The sequence below is a fragment of the Camelus ferus genome, chromosome 27 (assembly GCF_009834535.1).
Source record: "Camelus ferus isolate YT-003-E chromosome 27, BCGSAC_Cfer_1.0, whole genome shotgun sequence".
In the NCBI taxonomy this organism is placed as follows: Eukaryota; Metazoa; Chordata; class Mammalia; order Artiodactyla; family Camelidae; genus Camelus; species Camelus ferus.
This window is the reverse complement of record NC_045722.1, coordinates 23,615,894-23,631,880: the sequence shown is the minus strand read 5'-3', so window position 1 is coordinate 23,631,880 and position 15,987 is coordinate 23,615,894. Positions and strand designations below refer to the sequence as shown.

Here is a 15,987-nt window from a genome sequence, read left to right as displayed (position 1 = left end):
CCTGTAAACAGGAGGCGGGGTGCTGCTGATGGAGCGGCCCGGGACGCCAGAGAAAGAGCGACTGTCAGTCCTGAGCGGGAGTCCCCGGCCGAGCACGTCAAAGCCGCGGGGACAGCGGGGCCGGGCTCTCCACCTGAAGGAGCTCTCCTCCCAAGGGCTGGGCAGCCTCTCCAAGGCAGCCCGCTTCTGGAAGTCCTGCCCAGAGCACCCCATCCATCTGGGTGGGGTCACCTGGCAGGACTGGCACAGCCACTCATCACCAGGAGACTGCCCAAGACTATCGACCCCCAGAGGAGAGGGGACAGGTGAGTGAGCATATCCAAAATGGCTCTGGTGACGGGTGACCCGGTCTTTCACCTCAAGTTTCCAGTTTAGTGGCTTCCACCCTTTAAAGAGCCTGCCCAGCTACAACCAGCTGGTACCTGGTAACAAATGAGGCTCACCTGAGACTGGCCGCTGCTCGGCAGCGGGTCTCCATAGCAACAAGACGCTTGTGGAGCCCCACTATCTGCACTGCCGTTCTGGGGCCCAGGATGGGCACTTTGCTGACTGGGGAGCTGAGGTGGGACACAGCTCAACCCATGTAGTGCCACCAGGAGGCTCTGGGAGGTCCCAAGGCAAGAGCCGGCACCTGCTTCAGAAAAGTAGTTCTAAATTGTCTGTTTCTTTCCAAAAGAGAAATCAGCAAAGATGTCTGTTCATTCAGGTGCCGGTGAGCAGTACTATGGTGGGTGAGATTCTGCTCCCACAGGTTAAACACATAGACACACGCACACTCATATGCACACATGCACACAACGCATACTACACACATTTATACACAACCACACACACACACATCCCTCCTACTGGGTGCCTCGCACACACTCTCAGAGGCCAGGGGGTCAGCACACCTTGAACTTGGACCAGAAGCAATCTGTTGTCCCTCCAAAGCCAGGGGACCTCACCAACACTGCATATCACCCCTCTGTTTAAATGACAACTCACCATCAGACAAAAAGGCCTTTCTCTGATAAAAACAAAACACTGAGAGGCTACTGACTGAGGTCACTAAGACACACCACACGTGGGGTCAAGCTTCCATGTAGTCAGGACAAGAGACGCGACAATGACATGGGGCTCAAAGTCCAAAGCCCAGACGGTCAGGATGTAGCAGAGGGCACAGGTCACCGGGTCCCGGACAGGAGTCCCAGTGCTCTGCCCCGGTGATCACACCAACCCCACTGCAGGGAGACACTCCCTACTCAGGTACGCGCAGGGGACTGGCAGGGAGGCTGGGGCAGGAGGGCCCAGGGGCAGCCCAGCCCAACCCCATGGGCTTTAGCCTGCGTGTGCCAAGGGAAGGGAGCCCAGGGCCCTGCATGCCCCCAGTGAAGACGGACCCCCGCACACTGTTGTGACTCTGCAAAGTGACTCCAAGGACACGCCACCCACCAGAGCTGCCTGGGTCAGCTCCACTCACAACAAAACGAATGAAGTCAGCTCTCCTGTAGACTCACCCGGCACCTTCTCAGTGGGGGCTGGTGACTCCGTAGCAGGTAATTCACAGGTGATGGAGCAGGGAAGCCCAGGGCTGCCCCCAGTAAAGGGTAAGGTCTGCACAAGAGTCTGCTGCTGAGTCTCCCTGACACTGAGGTGCCCCAGCTGGCCCGGACCCTCCCAAGCCCCTCCCCCTGAGACGGGACATCCAGCCCAGTCACCTGGAGAGCAAACACCAAAATGTCACCTTGTACCAGGGTGTAAACTAGCTCATCGGGTGGGGAGAGCGCTGCTCAGGCTCAGACAGACTTACTGCCTGTCAGACCCTTCGACTGGGACCTGAACATCCCGAGGTGAGAGAGGCATTGCCTCTAAATTCTCCATGGAGCCTAATCAATCTCGGGTAGATATGATCCTGGTGTGGGGCTGACATGAGGGCTCCCGGTGCCTGGACCCCAGCCAGTGCATCCCCTACCTGCCATCCTAAGGCCACACCAGCTGTTGGTGGTAGGGGGCCCTCTGTGACACCCTCACCCTGCCCGCCATGCCAGGGCCCCTCCACAGTTTAAAAGAAAAAGCCCATGAGTCACTGGAAGAAACCTTCCTCCCATAAAGGGAATATAAATGTTTATTAAAAAATTATAGGTACCAGGTCAGGCATCTTGGAACCTTAGTCAATCCAGTTAATTAAAGGGAAAAAAAAATCAAAACAGAAGCCCATCCTAGAAACTTGAGACAATGAGAGCTTCTCTGGCCACAAGAGCTCTGGTTCAGCCGGTTGCCAAGGAGACCCAGTGTTTACCCCTCCCTCTGCTGTGTAGGAGGATGCTGACCAAGCCTGACCGGGAGCAGCTAGGCTGATGCCTGCAACAGCCCACGGGAAGGACCACAGGGGTGTCCTCAGGGGCCTAGCCCCACCCTAGCCCCCAACCGGTCCGCCAGCCAGCCAGGGCAACAGCACAAAGGAGAGGTGTCCACACCTTCCCCAAGCCTCCAGCTCCTCAGCACACTCACCCTCCCCTCATCAGGAGAACTAGAAATCCCTCAGGGCAGGTTAAAAAACAAGCTCAGGTCCCAGGTGTGAGGGGAGGAGGAGGAAGGGGAGGGAGAGGCAGGAGGAGGAAATGCGAGGACACACCAGGCTGGACCCTCAGCTGGGCAGCACAGAGCTCAGCTTAGGTGGGTTCACCCAGCCCCAGCCAGACCCCCACATCAGGCTGCTGGCCCCATCCAGGGCCGAGCTGAGGGCCCCACCGGGGACCAGGAACTTGCACCGTCCAGCTCAGCGCCAGGGTCCCCTCCACCCTGAGACCAGTCCTGCCCCAGCAGTCACAGTGGGGCACACGAGGCTCCTCCCTCCCTCCACGCTCCTGCAGGACTCCACATGACGCGGCCCCACTGGGGGTCGTACAGAACAACATGCCTGTCACAGCACAGGCCACCAGCCAGACCTCATGCTGGACTGCCTTCCTTCCAAAGAAGCAACTGTCCTGACTCTGGCGGGAGGCAGACCCCGTGCACACACTCAGGTATGTGCACACACAGACACACGCATGGACAATGGCACACACATAAATATCTGTGTCCCGGGGCTCCGGGCAATGCTGAACATGTGATGGGAGGAGCTGAACACGGGAAAGTGTTTCAACACCTGGCTCATAATTCAGGGAGACAACGACGATCCGGGAAAGGGAGAATAAAGCTTGATGTTTTCAAAGACTAAAGTGAGGGAATTTAAGAACAAATGATGCCACCCGTGCAAGCAGAGTGCTGACACGTAATACCCAGCCCCAGCTGAGGGAAGGGCAGCTTCAAATCAGCACCTGTGAGGAGCCACAGCTGAATTTCCTGCAAACCCCTGGGGCCTGACGGTAACTCAGGACAACCCCCATGAGCTCACCCTGCTGCCTACGCTCTGCTGGGATGCCCACGGGCCCACCGCGTAAAATGACAGTGAAGCTTCATCATCAGAGAAGACAGCACCCTGCAAAGTCCCTCAGACTCTCCCAGAGAATCCCCTGGGGTCTGCGGCCAGGGAACAAAGCAGTGTTAGAACACAGGGTGTGCTACACAGGTAGCCCATAGGGGGCACTCTGGAAAAGACGAGGAGACCTTGGGTGACTGCCCGCAGCACCCTGGGCTGCCGGAGCTGGAGTCCTGGGGGTCCTCCTCCCACCACGTCGCCCTTGCCTGGGGACAAAAATGGCAACTGATGAACAAACTGAAATCCTTCCAGAGTGTGACATCTCAGCGATGGGATGGAGGGGATCTAACGCAGCGTCTACACTGCCTGAGCCCACCCCGCCATGCTCACTCAGCATGCCCAATGGGATAGGACCTCAGGTAGAGACACAAAAGCCACGTATGACCAGTGGGCAGACCAGACGTGGCCAGTCCGGGGAATGAGGACAAGGGGCAGTAAGTCAGGGAGGCAAGCGGAGCCCACGAAGTATCCAGACTGCTCGCCACTCCTTCCACAGCTTAGTTAGTAGCAACTGTGTAATTAATCCACATTTACCAGCCCTCCTCCAAGGAAAACCTGTCGAGGTTTGCTACTGACAAGATGCCTGGGGAGCAGCCGGGGTGCTAACCCCCCCAAACCTCCGGGACCCTCCCCGTCATCTCAGACATGGTTTTGAGCAAGTCAGCCGGCCAACAGCCCAGGCAAAACGTCACTCCCGCCAAGGACACGCCTGGGCCCCTGGGCCTGCTCCTCCCCTCCTGCGGGCCAAGTGCTGGGGCTCCTTTGCCTTTTCTACTTCCTCTCTCTTTCCCAACACTTCCTTGCAAAAACTTATATGCTTGATCTTTCACTAACTTTAGCTTCTTCCTCCAGCCCCCAAACAAGTTATTTATTCTTTTGTTTTTCCTAGTGAGCACTTATATAATAAAAAGAGTTAAAAACAAGTGGAAAAGCTCAGAGAAAGAATTTATAGGGGGAGGAAATTCCTGTCCTGCTCACACTAGAGGTGAATGACCTGGGGGCAACGTAACCCAAGAAGAGGGAGGAGGCTCCATCCTGAGCCCCGGGGCACCAGCCGGCTGCCCAGCCATCACCTCCTGAGTCCCTCTGCGTCTGGGTGGTGGCCCTGGGTGCAGGACAGGAAGCCCCCCTGAGCTCCTTGGAGCCCACCTGGTTGGCTCCCATCTCGAAGCTTCCTTTCCACTTGCCAAGTCTGCAGGAGACAGGCCCTCACCAGAACTCCACCTTCAGCAGCTGCTTCTGAGACACGAGCCCAGCAAAGTGCGCACCCCAAGCTCTCTGGTGAGTGCCCGCTGATCTGGGCCCCTGTCTCTTGCAAAGCTCTCCCACAATGCACCCTGGGCTCCAGCTCCAGAAGCCAGGCCTATGCCCTGGGCTCGGGGACCACGGGTCACCCACCCGTGCAGGGCAGGCCACACCCCTGGGGCAGCAGCACAGGGACATGTAATCTGAGACCTCAAGTCTCAGCACTTTTTCAGTCAGGTCACCTTGGGACAGACTGGCCAATGGCCACAGAGTGAGGCCAAGTTCCTGGTTAGCAAGTGTTTTTGTGTGATGAACTTCAAAAAGGGGAACAATAAACAGATCCACTCCCCCACCAAGACCCTCCCCTCGCACACAGTCAAACCCTGGAGTGGGCCCCCCTGCCCTCGTTGTCTGTGCTTAGTGATGTCAGGGCAGATGCCGCACTGGGCCAGCCTGCCCCCACCAGCATACAAGGCCCTCAGCAAGCGTGAGGATGGCCCCAGGTCGGCAGGGGACCAGAGCAGGTGGAAGACACAGCAGAGCCAGGCACCGAAGGAGCAGGGGCAACCAGCCTCACCCCCGCTGAGGGTCCCCCGAGTCTCCCCTAGGAAGCCTCACCAGCCCACTGTAGAGCCACAGGGCTGGGGGCCAAGGGTGCGTCCCCTGTGAGGCTGTGAAACAGGAAAGGAAAACAGGCTCAGGTGTGCGGACTCAGAACAGTATTTGGCTTTTTTCAGGAAAGCGTGCAGAGACCCACCAGGACATCCAGGGTATCACCGGGCACAGGCCCCACCCAGGCCTGAGAAACGGGTCACCCATGGGCATGGTGCCAGGGTGTGAGTGGGCGGGCTGACCAAGAGGAACACGCCCATCACCACCGCCCGAGCTGCTAGAAATACCATCTGGAAGTATGTGATGCAACATAAAATGAGGATATCTTCCTTGTCTGGGGAAGGGAGCGCCTGAGACACTCCTGCATGGGGCGGAGGGCAGGGATCGTAGCAGATGGGCCAGGCAGGAGCCCAGTGAGGGTCACCAGTGTCACGCCTGCCCCGGCAGCACCCTGGTCCTCTCAGAGTGTCACCCAGGGTTACCTACTATTAAGGGGAGAACATCCCTTCACAGTGGAGAAAACCGGCAGACGCTCCCTCACCATGTGACCCAGCCATGTAGCCAGCTAACAGAGTGTCCCCACTGTGGGGCACGGAATGCCCACTGTCACCTGCACTGCACTGTATTTCTGACCACATGTCATTTAAACTGGATCTGATTGTGAGGAAACGAGGCCGATCCAGATGGTGGGATGTTGAACCGGACAACTGCCTGGGATCCCTAAAATGTTAGTACACCCAAAGATGGGGGGCTCTTCCAGACTAAGAGAAACTAAAGACTTATGACAAGCAAATGCCATGTGTGATGACCTGCATCCCGGGCCTAGATGTGCCATCTGGGGGATCATTAGAGAAACTTGAGTATGGACTATAAGTTAGATAATGTGTAGTATCTGGAGAAAGGGAGAAAATATAATATTAGGGAGGGAAGGAGGAAAGGATTTTTTAAGATTTTTTTTTGGTGGGGGAGGTAATTGGGTTTATTTATTATTTATTTTATTATTTTTTTTAATGGAGGTACTGGGGATTGAACCCAGGACCTCAAGCATGCTAAGCTCTTGCTCTATCACTGAGCTATACCCTCCCCCAAAAAGATTTTTTAAAAGTGTGACAAATATAACTAGTGACTCAGGGAGAAGGGTATATGAATATGTGCAAGGGGTGTGCGGGCTTCTGACATCAGGAGGCCCTGCTCACCTATCGTCCCCTGGGACCCGGTCCGGACGGGAGCAGCAGTCAGGCCCAGTGGGCACAGCCAAACTCAGGAGCGTGGCTGCCCAGGCACTAGCCCCAGCTCCACCCTCATCTGCTGTGCAGCCTCGGTCATATTTCTTGACCCATCTGAGCTTAGCATCCTTATTTAAACACTAGTAACAATAACAGTGCCTATCTCGTGGGGTCCTTGTGAAGATTAAACAGCTTACTATAAACGGCTGCAAATAGAACACCAGGCCCCTAGCAAGCAGTGTGGACGTGTTAGACGCGATGTGAGAACTGAGCGTGTCATTCTACAAGTTTTTATTTTAACAACTATTCTAACTGGGGGGGGGGTTATAGCTCAGTGGTAGAGCATGTGCTTAGCAGGCATGGGGTCCTGGGTTCAATCCCCAGTACCTCCACTAAAAAGCAACAACAACAACAAAACTATTTTAACTGCCTTCTTAAAGCACAAACCAGACACTCTTTAACAGTGCCCCGAGAGCTCAGATCTCCCTTGTGAATGTCAGGTATCACAGAACGCAGGCCTCACAGGGGCAGAAGGACAGAGCAGCCCTCCACAAACACCCCGTGTTTGTTCTAGTGCTATTCGGTTTTGTGGGGTTTCTCGAGTTACGTATTTAAAAGCACATGTATACATATTCATAACCCTTCACTGTGTTTCCTCCCTTGCTTTTAGCCACCATCAAGCCTTCCCCTTTTGATTTGCCCCATCTAGGAATCAAACCACCACCTGGATTCAGGGTAAAGTCAGAGCAGACAGGCCCTGAGAGTGTGGGGGCCACCAGGCGCTCCCGTCAATGAGCAAACCCCACAGTCCCTACTCTGATGGGGAGGGCCCCCAACTCTGCTGGTTCCAGAGAATTCAATCAAGCCCCACACACAGGGCCTCTGGGTAAGTGAGGCGTGGTCCTATCAGCCGGCTCACACTGGAGGGCCTCCTGTCTCAGGCAGGGGAAGGAGGGGTGCAGGTGGCATCGCCCCATCCCCCCACACACACACCACAGGCTGTGCCAAGAAGCGCGCAGGGGGGCTACACCTGATGCCTGCAGGGGCTGAGAGCCTCAGGGCATGAAAAAGTAACGATGGCTTTGTTAAGGTTGTTTCAAATGGTCTCAATATAATGCTGTCACGTGTACAAAAGGAGAACTGGGAGAAGTTTAAAAAAAAAGACAGCCAGAGACACAGCAGGAACTTAAGTACCAGGGAGACCAAGAACTGTCAGTCTATTTCCTTTAAAAACAGAACGTGTCTTTGAAGTCAACACAGGAACTCCACAACACATTTAAATGCTGCCTACGCTGCTGTCATGAACACCCCAGGTCTCAACCAGACAGAAACACTGGCTGGACACCAGAACACACACCAGAGTCCATTGCAGCACATCTTATAATAGCAAAAAAAAAAAAAAAAAAAAGAGAGAGAGAGAAAAGCAACATCATTGTGCTTTCAGCAGGTAAGAAGCTGGGTAAGTTATGGCATAGCCAGAGGCGCACCTTGGAGTACAATGCAGCCAGGAAAAAGAATAACAATGCTTCACTGAGCAAACACATGGACCAAAAGGCTCAGTAGGCTGTGTTTGGTAGGATCCTATACGTATATTTTTTAAATCATCTACTCCACAGATGCATATGCATGTGTACAGAAAAATCCATGAAGAGGGTCTAGAAAGAGACACACCCGTAGAGGGAACAGTAGTTAGCTGGGGGAGGGGAAGGCTTGTACATTCTGTCTACTCACTTCTGCATTGTTTGAGGAGTTTCACAATGAGGCCCATGGGCAGCCTGGGACTGAAGTGGGGGTGGGCAGGAGCTGGAGCTGCTGGCCTGGCTGTGTCCCAGACCAAGAGCTGGCCCTCTGCCAACCTGGTCTGCCCAGGGTGAAGGAGATCCCAGTCAGTCACCCTCCACTGGGACAGGCTGCCTTTCCAACGCAGCTGCCCTGGGGAGCACCTGCCAGGGCTCCATGTGCTTGGAGACCGTGTGTTAAGGCCAGAGCTTGTACTGGGGGAAAGGACCTAAATCCTGGCCCCATTACTATCACTCAGGATCGAATCCCTTGTCCAGTGAGCCAAGATAAATTTCAAACAAACCCTGCCCAAATCATCACAGGAAACGGCTGAGAGGAGGAAATGTGACTCTACCCCCTTACCCCACCCCAAACAAGGCTAGGTGACCAGGAACACCTCTCGGGGGCTGCAGGAGGGAGGGTGCACAGCCCAGAACTGCTGAAATGGGCCCAGCTCAGGCAGGGTGCAAGGGATATTTTGGCTACTGATGCTGGAGGGAAAACAGGGCACAGAGGTGTTCTGGAGACAATTCTTTGCGGGAAGAAATAGGCAAGAACGTGTTTGGGGCACATTGGCCAGGAAAGACAGAGCGGCCACTACATTAGGGGCCCACCGAGCCCCACTACCCCGGATGACAAGCAGGAATCTCCAGATTCGGGACCTGGCAGCTCAGGGTGTGGGTCTGCCCTCAGAGGGCTACAGAAGTTTCCTTCTTCAAGACCTCGAATTTTCAAATCAAAGCCCTTCAGCCTCCAAGAAAATGTGGTCGTGGTCTAGGTGTTCCCCATGGTGAGACTCAGCAAACTTCCCAAATCCAAGCTGGGAAGTTACAATCAACCAAATAATGACTGGCAAGTTGCAAAGACGTTTGTGCCTTTGTTTTGTTTTATCATGCGTTTGCTATAACGTCAACAATCACCACAAAGTGACAGAGTTGGATGACTACTGGGGGGTGTAGGTGGGAGGCCACACTGCCACACAGCCAGCAGGACAGGTGGCTCTTTGCACATATTTAGTCGGAGTGGGGATAGGAGATGAAAGCAGAGCCAGGAAGGCCAGGTCCACCCAGAGTCAAAGCTGACCCTAGGACTTCCTAAAGAATTTTCACACACACGCACACATCCTAGTTTCCCGCTTCCAGGTGGTCAAGGGAGGCATCATCAAGCTGCAGGGAGGCCTGTGTCCCTGGTCACAGAGCTGGGCAGATCAAGCTGCCAACTGCCTCCTTGGCTAAAGGGGTTTTGGTATTCAGTCCCTACCATGTAATTACCATGGGGGGGGGGCGGTTCCTCAGGGGACAGAGTGAAAGGCCTGGCGTGACCTGAAACACTGCTTTCAGAGACCCCCCAGAACACTCTGGGAGCCCACAGACCAGAGCCTGCTGCTCCGGTCTTCCCAGGATGGCCTCTCGGTCACCCCCTACAGCCAGCTCGCCAAGCCTCTCCCTCCTGTGGGCGGCCCCTGTCTCCTCTAGTAACACCAGTCACTTATGCTCTGCACACCTGGGCTCAGGCTGGAACTAGGCATGGACGTGCCCTCGACCATAGGTAGGGTCTTCGTTCATAATTAGGTTCACCTGGAGTACCCCTTAAACTGCAGTCAGCATCTGGGACTTGGAAATCTTCATTTCCAAGGGCCCCAAGGGAACTGTGCACTCCTGACTTAGAGATCTGGCTGGAGTTTCCACACACCTGGAGGGCGGGGCAACTCCCTGCTCTTAGACGTAGCACACTGCCATCCTCTTCTGGCAGCCTTCGGTTTCCAGGTACCCCAGAGAGACTGGCTTCCACCCCACTCTGAGAGGCGCGCCCTGCTCCAATCATCTAGCCATCCTGCCCTGGACCCCGCAGGCAGGGCACACAGCCTAGACCACGGGGGCCGAGCCAACCCAGAAGGTATCCCCCGGCGGAGCCCCGGGCGAGCCCCGCCCCTGGGCCAGCCCCTCTGCAACTGGGTGGGAGGCCACAGATAAACAGGCTGGGAGAAAGATTTTCCAGTCAAGTTCCCCTCCCAGTACTGGCCTCGCCCCCAACGCGGTACTCAACCCCAGTCACGCCCCAAACGCTGCCCCACCTGGCTCCGAACCTGGCCTGGCCCCTCCCCCACGACCACACCCACTCTGGCAGTGACGTCCCCACCCCTCTCCTGAGTCCACACACCCCTAATTCTGACTCAGAAAGCCTAACGACGGCCTCGCCTTCACCCGCGACCCCACCATCTGCCACGTGGTTTGAGGCGGTCACAGCGTGGGACCAGAAATGCGGGCAAAGCCTGGTGGGAAAAGTTCGTGAGATCCTTGGTTCCTGACACCTGTAGACCTGGGGCCGGCTCAGTTCCAAATGACCGGGAGAAAAGAGCCCTTTGGCTCTAGATTCTTTAAGACTGCGGTTTTTAAATCAGCCTTTTAATCAGCTTGTGAACTATTTTACAAACAGAAAGCCTAAACCTTTGATAACAAGGTAGCAGTGTAAGGGCTTTGAACCTGTCCCTGATATGTAAGACTTAAACGTCACAGAAGACTTCCCGTGAGCTCAGGAAAAACACAATTCTTTAAACCAAACTGGGGGAGAAAGATGGCCATCCATTAAAAGGCTGTTTCCACTTTTGTGCTTAAAAACCAAAAGACGACCACAGAAAAATCAACTACAAAGTCCCGGGCACGCGCGAAGGGAAACACCGCCGTAGGGTCGGGGGCGAGGGGCCGGCGGCGGTCCGCGTCTCCCAGGCTGCAGGCTCCGGCCGCCCGCCCCCGCGCAGGTGCTGCCTGCCCGCATCCGGCCCCGGCAGGTGAGAGCGGGGCCGGGAAGAGGGCGGCGCAGGCCGACGGGCTGTCGGCGGGGAGCTCGTTTCAGGAGAAAGCGCCGCCGGGCGGAGGAGCCCCCTCAGGTCGGGCGCGCCCCCGCCGGCCGGATGGGCGGGGCTCCCACAAAGAGCCGCAGGCGAAGACCCGGGACCGCCCCCCGCGTCGGCCGCCGCTGGCTCCGGTTTCGACAAATTGAACCTTAGAGCGCTGGAAAAATTACAGGAAGAGGAGAGCGAAGAATGTGCCGAGTGCCTGGAGGGAACCCTGTCCCCACGTGAACTTCGCCCGCCGCGCGCCCGACCTGGGACGGCCCCTCCCCTCGCGGACGCGCGCCCAGCCGACTGGGGAGGGGCCGGGCGAGGACAACCCTCCCCCGCAGCTCCTGGGCGCCTGGGCCACCCACCTCCCCAGGCAGCACCCGCGGCCCCTACCCATCCAGCCAGCTCGCCCGCCCGCACCTGCCCGCGCGCCCCCTGGCCTGGGCGGGGTCCCCGCCCCCGGCCCCGGCCCCGGTCCCGGCCCCGGTCCCGGTGACGCCAGTCGCCCCCGCCCGAGCGCGCCCCGGGAGGGGGCGTGCCAGGCGGGGGCGCGGTCGCCGGGCGGGCGCCGGCTCCCAGGGCCGCGAGCCGCCTCGAACCGCGAGCGGGGTCGACCCCAGCACCAAGCGGTGGGGTAAGGGGCGAGCCCACAATCGTTCCCGGCCCGCCGTCCCTTGCGCCTGGCCGGCCGGCGGCTCCGGGGGCGTGGCGGGGCGGCTGGCACTGGCCCGGGTCCGCGCGCTAGGGGTGCCCAGGCCGCCCCACTGACCTGTGTGAGTTCTCAGGTGCGCCTTGAGGTGCGAGGATTTCCCGTAAACTTTCTCGCAGCCTGCGTAGTGGCACTTGTGCTTTCTCTGCGGGGACTCGAGGTCGGCGCGACTTCGGCCCCGCCGGCCCCTTTGTCTGAGGCCGGGCTCGCCGCTCCCCGCGGGCCCCGGCTCTCGCTCGGGCTCCAGCCCCACCTCGGGTTCGGGCTCGGGCTCGCTCCAAGCCGGGCTGAGGGGCGCGGCCGCCGCGCCTTCGGCGCCGGGGGAGGCAGGCTCGGGGGCTGGGGGCGGCGCGGGCGGCAGGCGGCAGGGGGTCCTCGCCTTCCGGGCCGCGGCGCCCTCTCTGCGCTCCGCAGGGGCGGGTGCCGGCGCTTGTTGGTTAAGGTCCGCCAGGATCCGCGCCACTACGAAGAGCGAAGCGCTGTCCTTGCCGTCGCGGCGCTCCTCGACACGGGGCAGGGTGGCGGCGACAGCGGCCGCGCCCTCGGGTCTGGGCTCCGGCCCCTCCCGCGACCCGTGCACAACCGCGCGGCTCGACATGGATACGAGGCACTCGGCGGCGAAGTGGTCCACATAGGCGGCGGCTGCCATGCTGCGGGCTCCGGCCGGCGGCACTGCTAGTCGCTGCGAGTCGTCAGCCGCGCATCCGCACCCACGGCCTCCGGAGAGCGGGCGGAGGGCGGGGGCGCGGCGCGCCCTCTCCACGGGCTGGGCTGGGCGCGCAGCCGCCTTTGCCGTCACCCGCGCGGCTCCGCGTCTGCGAGGCGCCCGCCCGGCTGGGCACCGAAGAGTGAGCGCATGGGGGGCGCGGGCGAGTGGGGTCCCCGCAAGGCGTCAGGGGCGGCCTGTCCTAAGGATGCCGAGCGGCGACGTCAGGGATGACCGCGCCAAGTCGTGGCCGCAGCCTCCCCGCGCATTGTGGCAGGCGGGACAGCAGCCGTGCGCGCCGCGGCTCGGTGTGGGCGGCCCGGCCCTGGGGGTGGGCGGGGCCGGGGCCACATCTGGACCCGACGTCAGCCCCCAGCCACATCCTGGCGGCGCAGGTTACAGGCGGCGGCGGCGGCAGCCGGGGGCTGCGCACGCGGAGGGGGCGGGGATCCCGGAGCGCGCACCGGCTGGGTAGGGCGGTCGCGCGCCCACGCCTGGGGAGGGGGCGTGGCCGAGGACGAGGGTGGGCTCCATTGGTCCGGGGTTCCGCGCTCTGGCCAATCCGTACCGCGAGAGATGGCTACCAGGCCGCCGGGCCTGCGCGTGCCAATGGGCGTGCCTCCTTGGCCGGCGGGAGGAGGGGCGGAAACCGGAGCCGGGAGCCGGGCACGCTGACGCACGACGTTCGAGGGCGGTGGGTCGGACGGGGCGGGGCCGCTCCCCCTCCCCTCCGCGGTGGGGACTCCGCCGGGTATTTTGCTGCCAGAGCTTTTGTACCGTGACAGTCTTGCACCCGTGTGGAGGCGAGCACTCGGGAGGGGGCCCTTTTGTCCCTACAGCCCAGCCTGTGAGGGGCGCCTGGGTGGGTCTCTTTCCCCTGCGGAGCGCGGTTTTCTGGGCGAAGAGGCGTGCCCGTTCGGCCGGGTTCAGGGCTGCCGGTCTGGCCTGGGGGCGGAACTGCTCTGGCCGCACCCCACCGAGGCTGGGTTCCTGGGTGGCCGCGCCCAGCTCCACGCTCTTTCCCGGCTGAGCCTCAGGCCCTCTGCGCGGCCCGGCCAGGAGCGAAGTCGGGTGGGGCGGGGCTGCGCCCGCTAGAGGGACCAAGATCTCCCCGACCGGTCCTGAGCGGCCCTGGAGACCAGGTCGGCCGGAGCCAGACTGGCCCCAGGCTGGTGGTTAACCCGGCTGCGTGGGTGACGTGCCCCCAGCGTCCTGCGCTCGCAGGAGTGAACTACGTGCTGGGGCGGCCAGCGCCTCTACTTGGGGAACGCGGGGCCCCTTCCTCCGCCTCCCCTCCGCAGGCTTGCTGCCAACTTTTCCAGGCTGCCCCTCTCCCGCCGTGGTGGGAGGCTTCAAACGCCACCAGCTGCGAGGGCCCTGCCCACCGCGCCCCACCCACCCACTGTCGGGGCCTCCCGATGGAAACGCTCCGATGCGCTCGGCCCGCGGTGTCCCCGCCCCGCCGCTCCGACTTGCCCTTGGCTCTGACCGGTGCCCTCGCCCTCGCTTGCTCGGCATCCCCGCCGCTCTTCTCCAGGCCTAGGCCATCACCTTGGAGGCCCGAACCAAGCGCAGCAAGCCCCTTTCCGGGCCGTCGCCGCCGGCTCCTGACCGTGGGAGACAGGGGCCGGGGTTTGCAGCCCCTGGTTCCTTTGCCTTTAATGATAGACGTTCGAAAGTGTCAGCTGTCCGCGCGGGGAGCCTGGAGAATGAGGGCAGCCCAGGCACTCAACTCCCGTGGACCAGAGAAGAGGGGTGGGCGGGGCAAAGTAATTCTGCGCACAAAATTAAGAGCAGCCACTTCTCACCGAATTAATTTGGGGCTTGAGTAGAAAAAACTCTTTTCAGGTCACCAAGGAGGAACAGAGACAGGCGTTCTGGGTTGGATGTTACGGTGACCTGTAAACTGGTATCTAACTAAAACCCTCAAGTTCCCTCTCGCTGGTGGTGCCTGTGCTCTCTGGGAAGACTACACAATGTGCTATGTTGGGGTGGGATCTCTACCGGCCAGCTGGGTCAGTTTCCTCTAACAGGGTCTCCTCTTGGCAGGAAGTAATCATTCTTCTCCCAGGCGAATTGTGTTGATGACATTTAAGAGATTTGTGTTCTGACCAAGTAATGATTCAGGATGTTTCTCCAATTCTACCAAAGTCAATCACTTTTTTAAGGATAGAGCTGGCCCTACACTGACTTAGCAGTCACCGGCCCCCTCCCCGTCCCTCTCCAGCTAGCAGGATTCTGCCCAGTCTTCAAGGTACCACATCTCTCCACATTCACCATAATCCCTCCTGGGAAACCCCAGCCTGGGCACACACTAACAGGCCTCCTATGAGCAGGCACCATTCTAGGTATTGGGCCACAACCATGGACAAGACACCTGTTCTGGGTGAGGGGAGGCCAGCTTGGATCAAGGGTCCACTGCACTGGGAGACACTCCACCCCATCCACAGCCAGAAAGAGTCCACAGGCCTCCCCATGGGTGCAGCCTCCCTGAGGGTTTTGGCTGTGCCCGCATGGCATTCCAAAGGCAAAACTCAGCCCCTTGGCTTGTTTCTCAAACATCTGATGACTGTTCACCACAGGAAGCCTCAGGGAGGAAAGCCAAGAACAAACTCTGAATCCCCAAATGTTCCGCCAATGAATGGCACTGGGTGCCTCTGGACGTGGGTGTGACAGGAGCTAAGAGAACATCTAGGGCTGAGATACTAGACACAAGGGCAGAGGGGCCGTAATGGGAGCAGAGGGGTTAAATGAACCTATGGATGCTGGCTGCTAAGATATGTGATGCTGAGGCTATGTCTCCGCCCCCTCAGTGGATTTTCAAAATACAAGCAGCCAGGTGGCTGGAAGGGTCTTTCCTGGGGCAGTAGACCAGGCTGAGGGGAAACACCTAAACCTTCTGACATCTGCACTTGCCTCACTGAACAGCCAGACCATCCTAGAGGGAAGGCCACAGTTAACGAGCCCCCATATTTCTGGAGCCTCAAATCCGTCTTTCATGGGCAGCCAAAGCTGACCTGGTATCGCAGGAAAGCCTGTGTCATGAAATCTAAAGCCCCAATAGGTTTTTTTTAAAAGCATCTTGGAGGAAACAGAAACGATGTGGAGAGAAGTCCAAGTCAGCAATGCTATCAGGAATGTCTTAACAGAAGTGAAAGAAAACATGGCAACCCACAAAGGGAGGACACAGAAAGAAGCAATCAGAGAACACACAAAAAGTGGTCTTAGAAATCTGAACTAGCAGAAACGAAAAAATCATCAAAAGAGGGCTTGGAAGTTAAAGTTGAGGAAATCTCTAGGAAAGCAGAACCAAAAGGAACCCTGAAAATGGGGAATAGGAGAGGGGAAAAAAGAGGACCATCCAGAAAGTCCACTGGTCAAAATGAACCCCAAAAGATTGGTATG

At 58.7% G+C, this 15,987-nt stretch overlaps 1 protein-coding gene across 1 annotated transcript in view; it reads right to left on the bottom strand.

Annotated features, from left to right (window-relative positions):
* The window catches only part of KLF13 (Kruppel like factor 13), a 43,384-nt gene extending 30,425 nt beyond the window's left edge, over positions 1 to 12,959 (bottom strand). The window contains exon 1 of the mRNA XM_032469196.1: positions 11,937 to 12,959. Coding sequence (XP_032325087.1) covers positions 11,937 to 12,525 — 589 coding nt within the window. The 5' untranslated portion in view covers positions 12,526 to 12,959. The remainder of the gene's footprint in view (positions 1 to 11,936) is intronic.
* Positions 12,960 to 15,987: the final 3,028 nt, after the last annotated feature.